Below are 17,060 nucleotides of genomic sequence, written 5' to 3'. Positions count from 1 at the left end.
AAAAGGTACCTTTAAAAATAGTTCTATTTAGGTGCCTAAACAAATTTTTTAGCATCTAAGTTTGAAAATTTTGGCCTGTAATTTAAGACCCCATTTACTTTGAATGACTTAGTATTTTTCCTGATATTTTTGTGGTTTAATTTCATTTTAAAGCCTTTTCTTTAAGAAATATTAGACATTTCAATAAATGAAAAAACAGATGACAAAGGAAAAAGACATTTTGGGGGTAATCTGAATAGTGTTTATATGAACCCGCACATCAGCTAAGAGTCCAAGTTTACAAAGCTCTGACAAAACATTCTGCTTTTCAACATTATGGGCCAAATTCTGCCCTTCAATTAAATACATGGATCCCAAAGCCTCAACCAGGGATCTGCACAGGCATATTTTAGGAAGATTTAGTTTGGTGTACAGAAAAGGGAGTAAAACAGCTACTTTAAAAAGGATACCTCAAGCTTTCACACAAATATTTTTGAATCCTTTAGCATTTAGAATAAGATTTCTAAAGGGGTATGCAGTAAGACAGAATGAACAGGAAAAACGTACAGTAAAATAATGACTGGAATACTTGTGGCACCTTAGAGACTAACAAATTTATTAGAGCATAAGCTTTTGTGGGCTACAGCCCACTTCACCGGATGCGTAGAATGGAACATATAGCAAGAAGATATATAAATATATACACACACACGTACAGTTAAGTTGGAAGTTGCCATACAAACTGTGAGAGGCTAATTAGTTAAGATGAGCTATTATCAGCAGGAGAAAAAAAACTGTTGTAGTGATAATCAAGATGGCCCATTTAGATAGTTGACAAGAAGGTGTGAGGATACTTAACTTAGGGAAATAGATTCAATATGTGTAATGACCTAGCCACTCCCAGTCTCTATTCAAAATCAAGTTAATGGTATCAAGTTTGCATATTAATTCAAGCTCAGCAGTTTCTCGTTGGACTCTGTTTTTGAAGCTTTTCTGTGCAAAATTGCCACCCTTAAATCTTTTACTGAGTGGCCAGAGAGGCTGAAGTGTTCTCCTACCAGTTTTTGAATGTTATGATTCTTGATGTCAGATTTGTGTCCATCAGTCCTCATGTATTCCCTTAAGTCTGACTATTAAAGTGCTTTCACATATTATACATTATATGCAAGTGATCATTCTTTCATTTTCCATGAGCTGAACATCTAGGATATAAAAAACATTCTAGGAGCTATTAAAGACTTACCATATCCTCCAAGGACGTCTTTCATGCTTTGGTTCTCTGAAGCGTTTTACTGAAAGAAAATTGAAGACAATCAGTGATTCCCAATGTAACAAAAATAAAAAATTAAGAAGTAGATCAGCATATGGAGGTGTAATATTAATTTATAGTATTGAAGTTCTTTATTCAGAAACATGCTTCAACATATCAAACTCCTAGGGACAGCCACATAAAGAGCAATTGGTTCATGGAGGATAGGTACATCAATGGCTATTATCCAAAATGGTCAGGGACGCAACCTCATATGCTGGGTGTCCTAAACATCTGACTGCCAGAATCTGGGATTGGATGACAGGGAATGGATCACTCAATAAATGCCCTATTCTGTTTATTTCCTTTGAAGCATCAGGAACTGTCCACTCTAAGACGACAGGATATGGGCTAGAAAGACCATTGGTCTGATCCAGAACGGCTATTCTTATGTTCTAAGCAATCGACTTCTTTTTTCAGTTGCAAGGTTTTCTCTACTTTGATAATCAACTATTACAGATTTTTATCATGTGCAATTACTTAGATTCATGCTTATTAAGGTCAGAAGGGACCATTATGATCATCTAGTCTGACCTCCTGCACAACACAGTCCACAGAATCTCACCCACCCACCTCTGCGATAAACCTCTCACCTATGTCCTGAGCTATTGAAGTCCTCAAACCATGGTTTAAAGACTTCAAGGAAAAGAGAATCCTCCAGTAAGTGACCCATGCCCCAGAGGAAGGCAAAAAACCTCCAGGGCCTCTTCCAATCTGCCCTGGAGGAAAATTCCTTCCCGACCCCAAATATGGTGATCAGCTGAACCCTGAGCATCTGAGGAAGATTCACCAGCCAGATACCCAGGAAAGAATTCTCTGTAGTAACTCAGATCCCACCCCATCTAACATCCATCACAGCCATTGGGCCTATTTACCATGAATAGTTAAAGCTCAATTAATTGCCAAAATCATGTGATCCCATCATACCATCTCTTCCATAAACTTATCGAGTTTAATCTGAAGCCAGATAGGTCTTTTGCCCCAACTGTTTCCCTTGGAAGGCTATTTCAAAAGTTCACTCCTCTGATGATTAGAAACCTTCGTCTAATTTCAAGTCTAAACTTCCGATGACTAGTTTATATCCATTTGTTCTTTGTCCACACTGGTACTGAGCTAAATAATTCCTCTCCCTCTCTGAATTTATTCCTCTGATATACTTATAGAGAGCAATCATATCTCCACTCAACCTCTTTTGGTTAGGCTAAACAAGCCAAGCTCCTTGAGTCTCCTTTCATAAGCCAGGTTTCCATTCCTCGGATCATCCTAGTAGCCCTTCTCTGTACCTGTTCCAGTTTGAATTCATCCTTCTTAAACATGGGAGACCAGAACTGCACAGAGTATTCCAGATGAGGTCTCACCAATGCCTTGTATAATGGTACTAAAACCTCCTTATCTCTACTGGAAATACCTCGCCTGATGCATCCCAAGACCGCATTAGCTTTTTTCACAGCCATATCACTTATTTTCATCATCCTGGGGTCCTTAGTAATGGTCATTCATCCAGCAAATAATAATGCTTAATCTAAGGTATCTTGGCTGGTTCAGGAAAACGCAAAACTTAATGCAGTTGACTTCTCTGCCCTTGCTACTTTGAAATAAATAAGTCAATGTATGTCAGTATAAAGCATAGCTGTGCAGAACAAAGTGTTTAAATTGACAAGGACTAGAAACAGAAAGCATAAGAATTAATATAATTCACAGGGCAAAGGCAGTCTACTCCTTGCTTGACGAAGTGTACTTTTATGGCTGGATAGTTTTGATGATCTTTGTGTAGCTTGCGTTACTCAAAATTAAAGCAAAAAGCAAAACGTGCTTTCACATCAGACAAGTCCTACACAAAAGAGAGCATTTTAGTGCCATTTACTTCCTACTTACAAAAAATCAAGTATTGAGTGATGCCAATTATATAAGCCTACAAAAATAACACTAAGGTAAATCGTTCACCCCTTGCACAATTTGTAATGCAATCAATAAGTGCTCTTCTGCTGTAACCTTGAGTTACTAATTTATTATGTGTGTCTAGATCAGTGTTTCTCAAATGCAGCCACCACGGCTGCATATGTACACCAGGGGCATTTCTTGCAACCTCACCCTCCTGGGCAGTGATGGGGTGCGGGGGAAGGGGGAAGCAGTGGTCCCTCCCCCAGGGCCACCAGCAGGGGTTGGACCCTCCTGCCCTGAGACACAAATGCTGGAGGAGCCAGCAGCTAGTGAGTTCCCCACCTTCCTCGGGACAGTAGGGTTGGGCTCCAGCCCTGGAGTGGCGGGCAGCAGGCTCTGGCCACAGAGCTCCAACCCCCGGGTGAGGGGCTCACCTCCCCACATCGCCCTTGGCCCCCACCAGCCCATCATGCATTCCCCCTCCCCCCCCCATCATGCATTCCCCCCCCCGCCCCCGTCTCCTATTTTCCCCCTACCGACCTTCCCATCCAAGGCTTGATTTGTCCCCAGGCTTGCCAGGACTAAGTCAGTCTGCTGCTGTGAAAAGTGATATTTGTATGTTTGTTAATATCACTTTTCACAGCAGCAGACTTACTAGTGAGCAAGTCTTTTAAAAAAGGCAACCAAAAAAGCAAAACAAACAAATAACAAAAAACACAAGAACATGCAGAGCACCTTATTTGTGTTTCTATTCTGTTTAGGTCCCGTAAAGAATAGAGACAACTGTACAGTATTCTTATTATTGAGTCTGCAAAAAGATTTAATAAATTACAAAGATTTGGATGTGTGTATGTGCATATTTATTTGTTTTTCCTGAAGTTAAATATTTCAGGAAAAATGGTCAGCAGGGCTACCAGCAAGAGTTGGTGGTCACACTTTGAGGCCACCAAAAATTCTGTTGCAAGAACCACTGGTTCTAGATACTACAGATGTCCGAGTAGATACAGCACACCCAGCAGCAGTGAATGATGGTGTGGGAGGAGAATAGAAGGAATTAGTCAAGCTTGTTACTTAGAGAGATCACTGTGGGGAAGGAAATGGAGGTGACAGGAAGATAATGGATCATTTTAGTTAGATTTAGAGAGTCAGTCAGTCACTCTGTTAGCTAATAAAGCAGAAAATAGCAAGTTAACACATTAAGGGTAAAGTCTCAGATAAAGCAAGGGAATTTTGATTTAGTCTACCATAGTGCAAAATTCACCTCACAAATAGGACTCCCACATGGAGACCATATGTATTGCAATACTTACATACAAGAGGGTTATGCGAAGATGCCATCAATATCCTGGCTAGCCAGAGTGCTATTGCATGTCAAAGTCTAGGAATCAAACAACCCTAATGCATGGAAATATTGGAAACAAACTTCACATTTCATTTTTTAAAAATAAACTATACTAGGGTATTTTTAGTGGTACGCTATGGATTTAAATTAGAACTAAAACACAAATGACTTTGCTTTGTTAGGTTTGTTCGCATAACTCATTCACAAATTTCAGGGATTTGCACTGGGTTTCTGGAAAATGAGGGAGGTGTTTAAAAAAAAAAAAGAAATATTGTATGCCTCTCAGGTTATCTGATATTAACCTGCCTACATGCCAGGAGTTAAATTAAAGGAGGCTATAGAGGGGGGAACCCACAGTTCTCCCATTTAGGGCAGCCTCTGGTATACATCTTCAGATTCGCGAGATGCTACTTTCAGGTGCCAGTAAATTTAACAGGATTTGTTTTGCCAAGGCTGAGATCATAAAAGACCCTAAGCAGCTAAAATAGTTCCCCTGGCAGAAAAGGAGAGGGAACTGGTCACTGGGATACAAGGCTGACATACAGACTAGGAGAAAAATAGGAGCTGCAGGCAGGCAGTCTTTAAGCAGGGTCTTAGCATCTAGTCCTAAAAGGATAGGTAAGATCCATTCAATTAGGCCTCAGTTATTTGTAGCCTTTCCTCTGTATGCTTTGTAATTCTGAGGAATGAATAAGTAAGGCTACAATTCTGTCACGGATTCCGTGACTTTCCAGAACCTCTAACTTCTTCTCGGTCAGCCCTGGGGCCACCGGAACAGCTGACCAGCAGCCAGCCCCAGGGCTACTGGAACAGCGGTCGGGGTTGAATCAGCTCCTCCCAGAGGCTGGAGCAGCAGCAAGCCCCCTCACTCCCCAGGTATTTTTAAAAAAAGTCAGGGACAGGTTGCGTGCTTCTGTGAATTTTTGTTTATTGTCCGCAACCTGTCCCTGACTTTTACTAAAAATACCTGTGACAGAAGATGAAAAAACAGTTACCTCCCTTTTCGTAATGGTTGTTCTTTGAGATGTGTTGCTCATGTCCATTCCATTCTAGGTGTTTGCGCACCCACATGCACAGTTGTCAGAGATTTGTGCCTTAGCGGTATCCATAGGGTCAGCTGTGGCGCCCCTGAGTGCTGTGCTCATGTGCTGGCATATTAGGCGCTTCCAAACCTACGTCTTCTCAGTTCCTTCTTGCTGGCAACTCCGAAAGAGGGGTAGGAGGGTGGGTAACGGAATGGACATGAGCAACACATCTCGAAGAACAACAGTTAGGAAAAGGTAGGTAACTTTTTTCTTCGAGTGCTTGCTCGTGTCGATTCCATTCTAGATGACTTGCAAGCAGTATCCTCGGAGGGGGGGCGTGGAGATCATAGTCTAGCGGCTTGCAGCACTGCTCTAACAAAGCCAGGATCGTCCTGGGTCTGCTGGGTAAGTGTGTAATGGGACGTAAACGTGCGGACGGACGACCAGGTGGCTGCCCTGCAAATGTCCTGGATAGGCACCTAGGCTTGGAAAGCTGCCGCAGAGGCTTGCGCCCTGGCTGAGTGGGTGGTTACAATTGCCAGGGGTGGCACTTTTGCCTGATTGAAGCAGCAGTGAATGCAGACAGTGATCCAAGAAGAAATTCTTTGAGTGGACACCAGACGACTTTTCATCCTGTCAGCCACAGTAGTAACAACTGTGTCGACTTGCAGAATGGCTTGGTCCTTTCAGTGTAGAAGGCTAGTGCTCTCCTGACACCTAGGGGATGCAACCTACACTCCTCCTCCAACTTATGCAGCTTTGGGGAGAAAAAAAGACAGGTATCTAAATGTCCTGGCCCGTATGAAACTGAGACCACCTTGGGCAGGAAAACTGGATGTGGCTGCAGCTGGACCCTGTTTTTGTAAAAGATGGCATAGGGGAGTTCTAAGGTAAGCGCAATAATCTCAGAGACCCGGTGGGTGGATGTTATTGCAATCAGGAACGCCACCTTCCAGGGAAGGAGAAGGAGAGAGCAGGAAACCAGAGATTCGAAGGGGGGTGGGGGGAGGACGTCCAGTGAGCCGTGACAGCACAAGATTCAGGCCCCATGGAGGAACGGGGTTCCTGATGTGAGGGTAGAGGCACACAAGGCCCTTGAGGAACCTGGCAGTCATGTCCTGGGTGAAAAGACAGTTACCTTTTCTGTAACTGGTGTTCGAGATATTGTGGAATAGACATGAGCAACACATCTCGAAGAACACCAGTTACAGAAAAAGTAACTGTCTTTTCTTCTTCGAGTGATTGCTCATGTGTATTCCACAATAGGTGATTCCAAGCTATATCTGTTGGAGGTGGGTAGGAGTTCACAAATTCTCAGAATGGAGTACAGCCCTACTGAACCTGGCATCATCCTGGTTTGGGAGACTATCGCATAGTGCGAGGTGAAAGTGTGAACCAAAGACCATGTGGCAGCCTTACAAATGTCCTGGATGGGGATGTGGGCCAAGAAGGCAGCTGACGTGGCTTGCGCTCGAGTCGAGTGTGCTTTCACAATCGGTGGCGGGGGGATACCCTCCAGATCTTAACAGGTACGGATGCACGAAGTGATCTGGTTTGAGAGCCACTGAGTGGAGACCGACCTCTCATGCACTCAGCTGAGGCGATGAACAGTTGCGAGAATTTTCTGAACGGCTTGGTCTGCTCGAGGTAGAGAGCCAGAGCTTGTCGCACATCAAGCATGTGGAGATGGCGCTCCTCACTGGATGCATGGGGCTTGGGGCAGAGGACCAGTAGAAAAATGTCCTGACCCGTGTGATAGACGGAGACCACCTTCGGGAGGAACGCTGGGTGTGAGTGGAGTTGGACCCTGTCCTTATGAAAAACTGTGTATGGAGGCTTGGAGATCAGGACCCTGAGCTTCGAGACCCGCCTGGCCGACGCGATCGCGACTAGGAACGTCACTTTCCATGAGAGGTGGGACCAGGAGCACGTGGCTAGCAGCTCAAACAGGGACCCCGTGAGACGAGCCAACACCAGGTTCAGGTCCCACTGAGGGACCGGGGGCCTAGCATATGGAAAAAGACAGTCCAACCCCCTTGAGGAACCGGCCAGTCATAGCATGGAAGAATACCGTGTGACCCTGCACTGGTGGATGGAAGGCCAATATGGCCGCCAGGTGCACCTTGACTGATGAGGGTGCCAGGCCCTGGGCTCTAAAGTGGAGAAGGTAGTCCAGGATAAAATGGATTAGGGTGGCCACCGGGGAAACGCCCTGCTCATCCGCCTATCTGGAGAATCGGGACCACTTTGCCAAGTAGGCGTGGCGTGTGGAGGGCCGCCTGCTTTCTAGGAGGATGCATTGAACCTCTTCTGAACACGTCCTTTCCTCCCTACCTAACCACTGAGCAGCCACACTGTGAGGTGGAGAACAACTAGGTTGGGGTGGAGGAGGCGGCCCCGGTCCTGGGAGAGCAGGTCCGGGCGGAACGGCAACAGCCACGGTGGAGCAACCGCCAGGCCTGTGAGGGTTCCGTACCAATGTTGCCTGGGCCATGCCGGGGCAATCAGGAGGACCCGGACCTTGTCTGTCTTTACTTTTTCCAGGACCTTGCTGATCAGTGGGAACCGGGGGGAAGGCATAGAGAAACTGGCCTGACCAGGACAGGAGGAAGGCATCAGAGATAGCGCCCCATCCCAGTCCCCCCCCCGGAACAGAACCGGGGACAGCGTCGGTTCTGCCGAGTGAGGGAACAATTCCACCTGGGGAGTCCCCCACACTCGGAAAAGCCTGTGAGCCACTTCCGGGTGGACAGACCACTCATGCTCAGAGGAGAAGTCCCTGCTCAAGTGATCCACCCATGTGTTCCGGGCGCCCGGCTTTTAGGCAGATGTGGGCTACACAGAAATCGCAGAGCCTGAGGGCTTCGCGGCAGAGGGCAGAGGATCGGGCCCCACCTTGCCTGTTGATATAAAACATGGAGGCTGTACTGTTCTTGACGACCCTGACCACCCTGCCCTCCAGGTGCGAGCGGAAGGCCACGAACGCCAGCTGTACTGCCCTGAGTTCCTTGATGTTTATGTGTAGGGTCAGATCCTGAGCTGACCACAGACCTTGGGTCTGAACGTTCCCCACATGGGCCCCCCAACCCAGGTCTGACGCCTCGGAGACCAGTTCCAGAGATGGGGCCCTGTCCCTAAACGGGACCCCTTGGAGCATGTTGCTTGGGGCAGACCACCACCGTAGGGAGACGAGCACCGAGTCGGGTACGGTGAGGACTTTGTCCATCCTGTCCCTGGCCTGGGAGAACTCCAAGGCAAACCAGAGCTGGAGGGCCTCATCCTGAGTCTGGCGTGACGGACCACATACGTGCACGCCAACATGTGACCCAAGAGCTGGAGGCACGCTCGGGCTGTTGTCACCGGGAACCTTGTGACCTTGTCGATGAGCCCCTTCAGGTCTCGAATCTGTCCAGTGGGAGGGAGGCTCTGGCCGACGAGGCATCCAGGAGTGCCCCGATAAACTCTATGCATTGAACCGGGACTAACATGGACTTGGTGTTGTTTACCAACAGGCCCAAAGCGGTGCACGTGGACAGGAGGAGCATCACGTGATCCCTCACCTGTGACTGGGAGCTGCCCTTGACCAACCAATCGTCCAGATAGGGAAAGATCTAGACCCACCAGCGCCTGAGGTAGGCCGCTACCACCGACATACATTTTGTAAATACCCTGAGGGCAGTGGGCAGGCCAAACAGAAGAACCGTAAATTGGTAGTGATTCTGCCCCACCACAAAACGGAGGAAGTGTCTGTGCCCCTCGAATATATGAATGTGGAAGTATGCGTCCTGCAGATCAAGGGCAGCATACCAGTCCCCGGGATCCAGGGAGGGGATGATGGAGCCAGGGAGACCATGAGGAACTTGAGCTTCACCATGTACCGGTTCAGACCTCACAGGTCCAGGATGGGCCTGAATCCCACTTTGGCCTTCGGGATAAGGAAATAGTGGGAGTAGTACCCCTTGCCTTTGAACTCCCCGGGCACCACTTCCACCGCTCCTCGGCCCAGGAACCGCCCCACCTCCTGCTCGAGCAGAGTTTCGTGCGAGGGGTCCCCCCAGGAGGAACAGGGGATGGTTGGGAGGGGAGAAAGTAAACTGGAGGGTGTAGCCCCAGGAGATGGTGTTGAGGACCCATCAGTCTGAGGTCAGCCATGACCACTCCAGGAGGAAAGCACACAACCGACTGAAGAATGGAAGCTTTATTGAGGGTGCATTCCTGATGAGAACTGGCAGGGCACCCCCGAGCGTCCCGTCAAAAACTCCTTTACCCTGCCTGCTTGCTCTTGGAGGACCCAGGTTGGGGGGCAGGCCAAGACTGCCTCTGAGGGCGCCTCTTATAATCCCGTGACTTCTTATAGGCGGCCTCATATTTTGGGTGGGTGGCCTGAGCGGGAATCTGCTGCGGCTTGAACTTAGATTTCGCCGGAGCCAGAACATAGAGACCCAGAGTCTGGAGGGTCATGCGGGAGTCTTTCATGACATGCAGCTTTGTATCCATTTGTTCTGCAAACAGAGCTTTGCCGTCCAATGGGAGATCCTACATGGAGGCCTGTGCCTCGCTGGAGAGCCCAGAGAGCAGGAGCCACAACGCCCTTCTCATGAACACCACGGAGGCCATGGACGGCGTGGCTGTGTCTGCCACTTCCAAAGCTGCCTGCAGGGTTGCCCTGGCAGCCGCTGTACCCTCCTCCACCAGCGCTTTGAATTTCTTCCTATCGCGCTCCTGGAGGGAGTCCTCGAACTTGGGCAGGGAACCCCACAGATTGAACTCATACCAGCCCAGGAGAGCCTGGTGGTTTGCCACTCATAACTGAAAGCTCGAGGACGAATAAATTTTTCTTCCAAAAGAGTCCAGCCTCCGTGAGTCTATTTTTCGGGGTAGGAGCTGGCTGACCCTGCCGTTCCCTGTGGTTGACTGACTTGACCACAAGAGAGAGTTGGGTGCAGGGTGGGTGTATAAGTACTCGTGTCCCTTGGCGGGTACAAAGTACTTGCGTTCCACCCTCTTAGAGATGGGGGCCAACAAGGCCTGTGTTTGCCACAGGGCATTTGAAATTTTTGCCACCCCTTTATGGAGAGGCAAGGCTACCCTGCCCGGTGCCAAAGAGGACAGCACATTAAACAGGGAGTCCGAGGGCTCCTCCAGCTCCTCTGCCTGGAGGTGGACGCTTGATGCCACCCTCTTTAACAGTTCTTGGTGGGCCCTAAAGTCCTCCTGTGGAATGGAGGGGGATGGGGCCGTAATCACCTCATCCGGGGAGGGCAAGGAGGCCAGTGCCGTACTCTGGGTGTCCACCGGCATCAGAGGGGCCACCACCTGGTCGGTCTCTGGGCACGGTGCCAAGGATGTATATACCACTGACTCCTTCCTCAGAGGTCTGGAGAGGAAGGCCAATGGTCCTTCTGAGGCTCCGGCCACTGAGTGAGCCCCCACTGGGGGCTGCGTCGGGGGCCACGGTGCCCACTGGTACCATTGGGCCGGCCATGGGGCCTGGTGACACTGCACCTGCTGTGGCACTGGCGGAGCCGGTTGTTCGGCCTGGCGGGCCTGGCCCATCGATGGATGACTACGAATGGAAGCCGGGCGGACATACGATCTGCCGCTATCCCCGGACCGGGAGGAGTGGCAGTGCCGGGAGCAACGCCAACCACAGGACCGCAATCCCGATGCGAAGGACTGGTACCATCAGTAACAGCTGCTCTGCGATCGGCTCCGATGGGCAGACCCGCAACAGCAAGATGCCAGCAATCGACGCCCGGGGCTGTGGAGGCAATGCCTTGGCGGGGTCTTGGAGCAGGATTCTGAATGGGAATGGCGTCGACGTCCATACCATGACCTGCTGCAATAACTCCTCCGAGACAAGGACCTTTGGCGAAGTCTGCCTCAGTTCCATCGGTATTAACTCTTCAAGGTGGAGTGGTGCCGAGAGTCTCGGTTGGACGGAACCCAACCAGACAGTCTGGTGGGAATCGAGGGCAATCCGCGTGGACTTTGTCCTGAACAGTCGCTGGGTGGTGAATGACCTCGGGAACATTCCCTTGACTGAGGCTGGTACAAAGCTGGGGGTGACTGCTGAGATCCCAGCAGCGGCTTGCCTCTGGAGCATGGAGCCGACATCAGCGGTGCTCCTGGTACCGGCATGGACATAACATTCCAGGCAGCCTGCAGGGCCTCCAGTGTGGAGGGCATCTGGACATCTGGGGAGGCCTGCTCCAAATGGGAAGGGCTACTCTGCTTGACTTGAGTCGGATGCCTGGAGGCTGGTGGAGATCGAGGACTGCCCTACATGGGTCTAGCCTCTGTCCCGGGTTTACTTCAGTGCCACTGCAAAGAATGCGTCTTTCTAGTCTTCCTGGTGTGCCCCATGGATGGGGAGCGGTACCGACTGGTCAATGGCGCTGGAGGGTCGCCACGCACCGACACCCCGGTGCCAACTCAGAGCGGCATGCTGGAGTCGGGGTCAGCGCCGACTCCATCAGAATGGCCTGGAGCGTAATGTCCCTTTCTCTCTTGGTCCAAGGCTTAAACGACTTGCAAATCTTGCAACGACTGCAGATATGGGCTTCTACCAAACAGCATTGGTCCGCGTGCGGGTCACTCCTTGGCATAGATCGCCTACAAGTGTCGCATGACTTAAAACCCGGGGCGTGGGGCATGCCCTGGCCCGGGCGCTCTAACGAACTAATTACAGGAATCAACACTGAACAAACAAGCAGATCTGGGGATGAGCTACAGCAAAGCTAGAGCAGAGTAGTTCCAATGCACCTTCACTGGTGGCAAGAAGGACCTGAGGGTGGGGGGAGTGCACAGCTCCCCTTATACCGCACCATGGAGGCGCCACTCCAGGGGTTGCTGGGGCGCTCCCCGCTACGAGTACTGCTAGGGGAAAAACTTCCGGCACTGGTGCAGGTGGCGAGAATACACACCTATTGTGGAGTACACATGAGCAATCACTGAAAGAAAAAAAAACACCTTTCCCTCAAGAAGCGGATGGAAGGCTGACAGCAGCCAAGTGGACCTTGATAGATGAAACGGACAGGCACTGGGAGCTTGAGATGCAGAAGGTAGTCCAGGATTAACTGCAGCGAGGCCTGCTCAGGCTGAATGTCTTTATCCGAGGTCCAACAAGTGAACCGGTTCCATTTGGCCAGGTAGGTCCGCTCTGGTGGAGGGCTTTCCGCTGCCCAACAGGACCTGCTGGACAGCGGCTGAGCACTCCTGCTCCCCTGCGTTTAACCATGCAGCAGCCAAGCCGTCAGGTGCAGCGCCGCCAGGTTTGGATGCAGAAGACTGCCGTGGTTTTGGGACAGCAGGTCCAGCCTAAGTGGTAGCTGTAACGGAGCGGCCACCGACAGGTCCAGCACCAGGCCAAACCAGTGCTGGCGCAGCCAAGCCAGCATATGAAGATTACCTTTGCCCTGTCCTGCCTGATCTTCATGCAGACTCTGTGAAGGTGTACAACAGAGCTCCAAACCATGGGAGCAGAAAAGCGTCCAACAGCGAGCCTTTGTCGATCCCCGAATCAAGCATTTCCTGTTCTACCTGGACGCGAACAGGTCCACCTGAGGAGTCTCCCACCTCTGGAAGATGATGCTGACCATTTCTGGATGGAGGGACCACTCGTTGCGAGATGAGAAGGTCCTGCTGAGGTGATGTGCCAAAGCGTTCCTGGCCCCGGGGAGGTGTGCAGCTATGAGATGGATGTTGTTTTCTATACAGAAGTTCCAGAGCCTGAGGGCTTTCTGGCAAAGGGTAGATGATTTCGCTCTGCCCTGCTTGTTGATATAGTACATAGCTGCTGTATCGTCCACAAGGACCTGGACCACCCTGCTTTTTATGTGAGGTAGGAAGGTTTGGCAGGCCAGGCCAACCGTCTGAGCTCCCTGGTGTTGACGTGTAGGGAGCGGTGCTGGTGGGCCCGTCAACTTCGACCACTTCTTCAGCGCTGTCGGGGGGGAAGGGTTCTGGGCGGATTCTGGTGCTGGCGGTGCGCTGCGCACCGATGCCAAAGTGCCGGGTGTGGATTCCAATCAAGAGAGCTCCGAGGCAGGATGATGCGCAGCCTGGGGAGGGCCCTCACACAAATATCTCATTCCTTTTCAGTTTGAGGGCAAAAGTTTTTGCAGATCCTGCATTTGTCCTTTCTGTGGGAGTCCCCCAAACACTTTAAACAGCTGTCGTGGGGGTCACTAATAAGCATTAGCTGGCTGCATGATGAGCATGGCTTAAAGACTAAGGAACATGGCATGCTCCGCTCTGAGGTGAAGTCCCAGCTGGGACTCTAACACTTAACTTAATGGTCTAACTAAGTACCTAACAACTAAAAACAAAGGAGATGGAACAATGGATTGTAAGAACCACTAACATTCGTGTGATGCAAGACAAGGTGTTCGGACCAACAGACAAGAGTGGTAAGAAGGAACTGAGAAGGTGTAGGGTCGTAAGTGCCTAATATAACAGCGCATGAGTGCGACACTCGAGGGGGCGCCACAGTCGACCCGATAGATACGCTAAGGCAAAAATCTCTGATGACTGTGCACGGGGGCACGCACACACCTAGAATGGAATCGACATGAGTAACCACTCAAAGAAGAACCTAACCTTATGAATAAGTAATGCTTTGTTTCGAAGGCAGTTTGTGTACTTGCAAATGGATGCTGTCAGGGGCTCCTGAAGGGAAACTCTTGCAGGTGCCAAAACCAAATTGGACCTGTGTGATTAACATGGCTGGCAACCAGGGCGCTGCAGCCCAGAGATTCAGTCCTAGAGTGCCTGGACTGTGTGATTTCACCTTTAGTGAGGTGCAGGAAGCCAGGCCTGTCACCTAAGGGATGCATTTGAGAAATAATAGAAGGGGTCCTAGCCACAGTTGGCCCTGTGGCTGTGAAAGTGTCCAATCAATGATAGGTTTCAGAGTAACAGCCGTGTTAGTCTGTATTCGCAAAAAGAAAAGGAGTACTTGTGGCACCTTAGAGACTAACCAATTTATTTGAGCATAAGCTTTCATGAGTGACAGCTCACTTCATCGGATGCATTCAGTGGAAAATACAGTGTGGAGATTTATATACATAGAGAACGTGAAACAACAGGTGTTACCATCCAGTTACCATCAACAATGGGTGTTACCATCCAGTCTGTAAGGAGAACATGAAACAATGGGTGTTACATACACATTGCAACGAGAGCGATCAGGTAAGGTGAGCCACCACCAGCGGGAGAGTGGGGGGTGGGGGGACGGACCTTTTGTAGTGATAATCAAGGTGGGCCACTGGTCAAAAGGTCCACAAAAGGTCCGTCCCCCTGCCCCCCACTCTCCTGCTGGTGGTGGCTCACCTTACCTGATCGCTCTCATTGCAGTGTGTATGTAACACCCATTGTTTCATGTTCTCCGAGTATATAAATCTCTCCACTGTATTTTCCACTGAATGCATCCGATGAAGTGAGCTGTCGCTCATGAAAGCTTATGCTCAAATAAATTGGTTAGTCTCTAAGGTGCCACAAGTACTCCTTTTCTTTTTGCAATCAATGATAACCACTGAGATTTCACTGGGTATATCATATATGCTATGTCAAGAAGAGTGCTAATGTTGTGTCAATATTCAAAAAGGCCAAGTCTATTGATGCTGATGACTATTGGTTGGTTACCTGACATCAATCCAAGGCAAAATAAGGGAAAAGCAGATACAAGATTCGATTAATAAAAAATATGAATCAATCATAGAATCATAGATTTTAAGGTATATTTAATTCCAACTGACAGATTTCTGGAAAATAGATCTTGTCAAACAAACCTGATGTACTTCTTTGAAGTGCAAAAGTAACTGCATTGATGTAATATTGACTTTTGTAAGGCATCTGACTTAGTACCACACAACATTTAATTAAAATATTAGCACTATACAAGATCAGTCAAGCACATGTTAAATGTATTAAGAACTGGCTAAACAGATCTCAAGAAGTAGTCAATGGGGAATCACTGAATGGGGGGGTGTTTCTATTGGTGTTCCACAGGGACTGGTACCAGGTCCGATGCTAATCAACATTTTTATCATGACCTGGAAGTATAAAATCACTGTTAAGATTTGCACATCATAAAGATTAGCTGAATGGCAAATAATGAGGAAAGGGAAGTCTCATAGAATTATCTGGATTGCTTGGTAAACTGAGCCCAAACATTTAATACAGCCAAATGCAAGGTACATCTAGGAACAAAAATGCAGGCCATACCTACAGAATGGTGATTGTGTCCTGGAAAGTAGTGACTAAAAAGGATTGTGGGATCATAGAAGACAAGCAACTCAACATGAGTTCCCTGTGCGATGCTGTAGCAAAAAGGGTTAAATGTGATTCTTGTATAAACAGAGGGAGATTTTCTCTTTGCATACAGCACTGGTGAGACGGCTCCTGGAATACTGTGTACAGTTCTGGCATCCACTTATTTTAAAGGATGTTGAAAAATTAGAGAAGGTCCAAGAAAAAGCCACAAAAATGGCTCAAGAATTGCGGAAAATGCATATAGTGAGAGACTGACTGGTGACGATTACAGTCAATAAGTACCTTCATGAGGAGGAAATACTGGGTGCTAAAGGGCTCTTCAATCTAGCCAAGAAAAGCATAGCAAGAACCAGTGGCTGGAAGCTGAAGGCAGATAACGTCAAATTAGAAATAAGGCACAACTTTTAAAGTGAGGACAATTATTGATTGGAACAAACTATCAAGGGAAGTGGTGGATTCTCCATATCTTAATATCTTTAAATCAAAACTCAATGCTTTTCTGGAAGGTATGCATCAGTCAGATACAAGTTCAGCTGTCATTTAGCTGTAGGTCAGACAGAACGCCAGTACGTTGAAATAGGTTGCCATTTCTAAAGCCTAGAGAAACAAGGTTAATCAAACAATAATGCATGCAGATCTTTTCCATGCTTTTATAGCTTAGGAACCATTGAAAGAGTGCTGGTTTATGATCCAACAATATCCACCTCATGTAAAATTTCCCATACATTAAGAACCACCATACAGTAAGATGCTCAAGGTTGTAACCTCATGTCTTTGAAATAATTTACAAATATAGTTTCTAGAGGTGAAGAGTCAGGATTTCATACTTGGATTAAAACCAGCAATTTGCTATCCTACTTTCAGAATTTTTACAACTTGTCATAGCAGAGTGCTAAACTATATTGACCTCCCTGTAATATCACCATTAAGTTAAGAATTGACAAGAAAAAATGACTGAACATTTAGGCAGAAGGCAAAGTTTTAATAACAAGGTGTGCTAGTACGGAGTTCCATATGTGCAGAGCCAGCATTAATGTAAAACACTTTTTAGTAAGTGACATTCATCTAGGTTAACCAGTATGCTGTTAATAAAAAAGTCTTTTCAGAGCTATCATGGATTATGAAATCCAGTGTTACTTTTGTGAAATACCAGAAAGCCACAGCTAAAATAACTAAGCATGGACTATAAGAAACTTATTTTGAAGTTTGCAGAAAATTATTCCTTTTCTGCAAACATGAGGTAGAAATT

General features: G+C 48.2%; 1 protein-coding gene across 1 annotated transcript in view; it reads right to left on the bottom strand.

The window, feature by feature from the left end:
- Positions 1-17,060, bottom strand: part of STIMATE (STIM activating enhancer) — a 119,882-nt gene that overhangs the window by 48,922 nt on the left and 53,900 nt on the right. The window contains 1 exon segment of the mRNA XM_007055597.4: positions 1,223-1,271. Coding sequence (XP_007055659.3) covers positions 1,223-1,271 — 49 coding nt within the window.

This window comes from Chelonia mydas, chromosome 7 (assembly GCF_015237465.2).
Source record: "Chelonia mydas isolate rCheMyd1 chromosome 7, rCheMyd1.pri.v2, whole genome shotgun sequence".
Classification (NCBI taxonomy): Eukaryota; Metazoa; Chordata; order Testudines; family Cheloniidae; genus Chelonia; species Chelonia mydas.
This window is presented reverse-complemented; position numbering and strand designations above follow the sequence as displayed.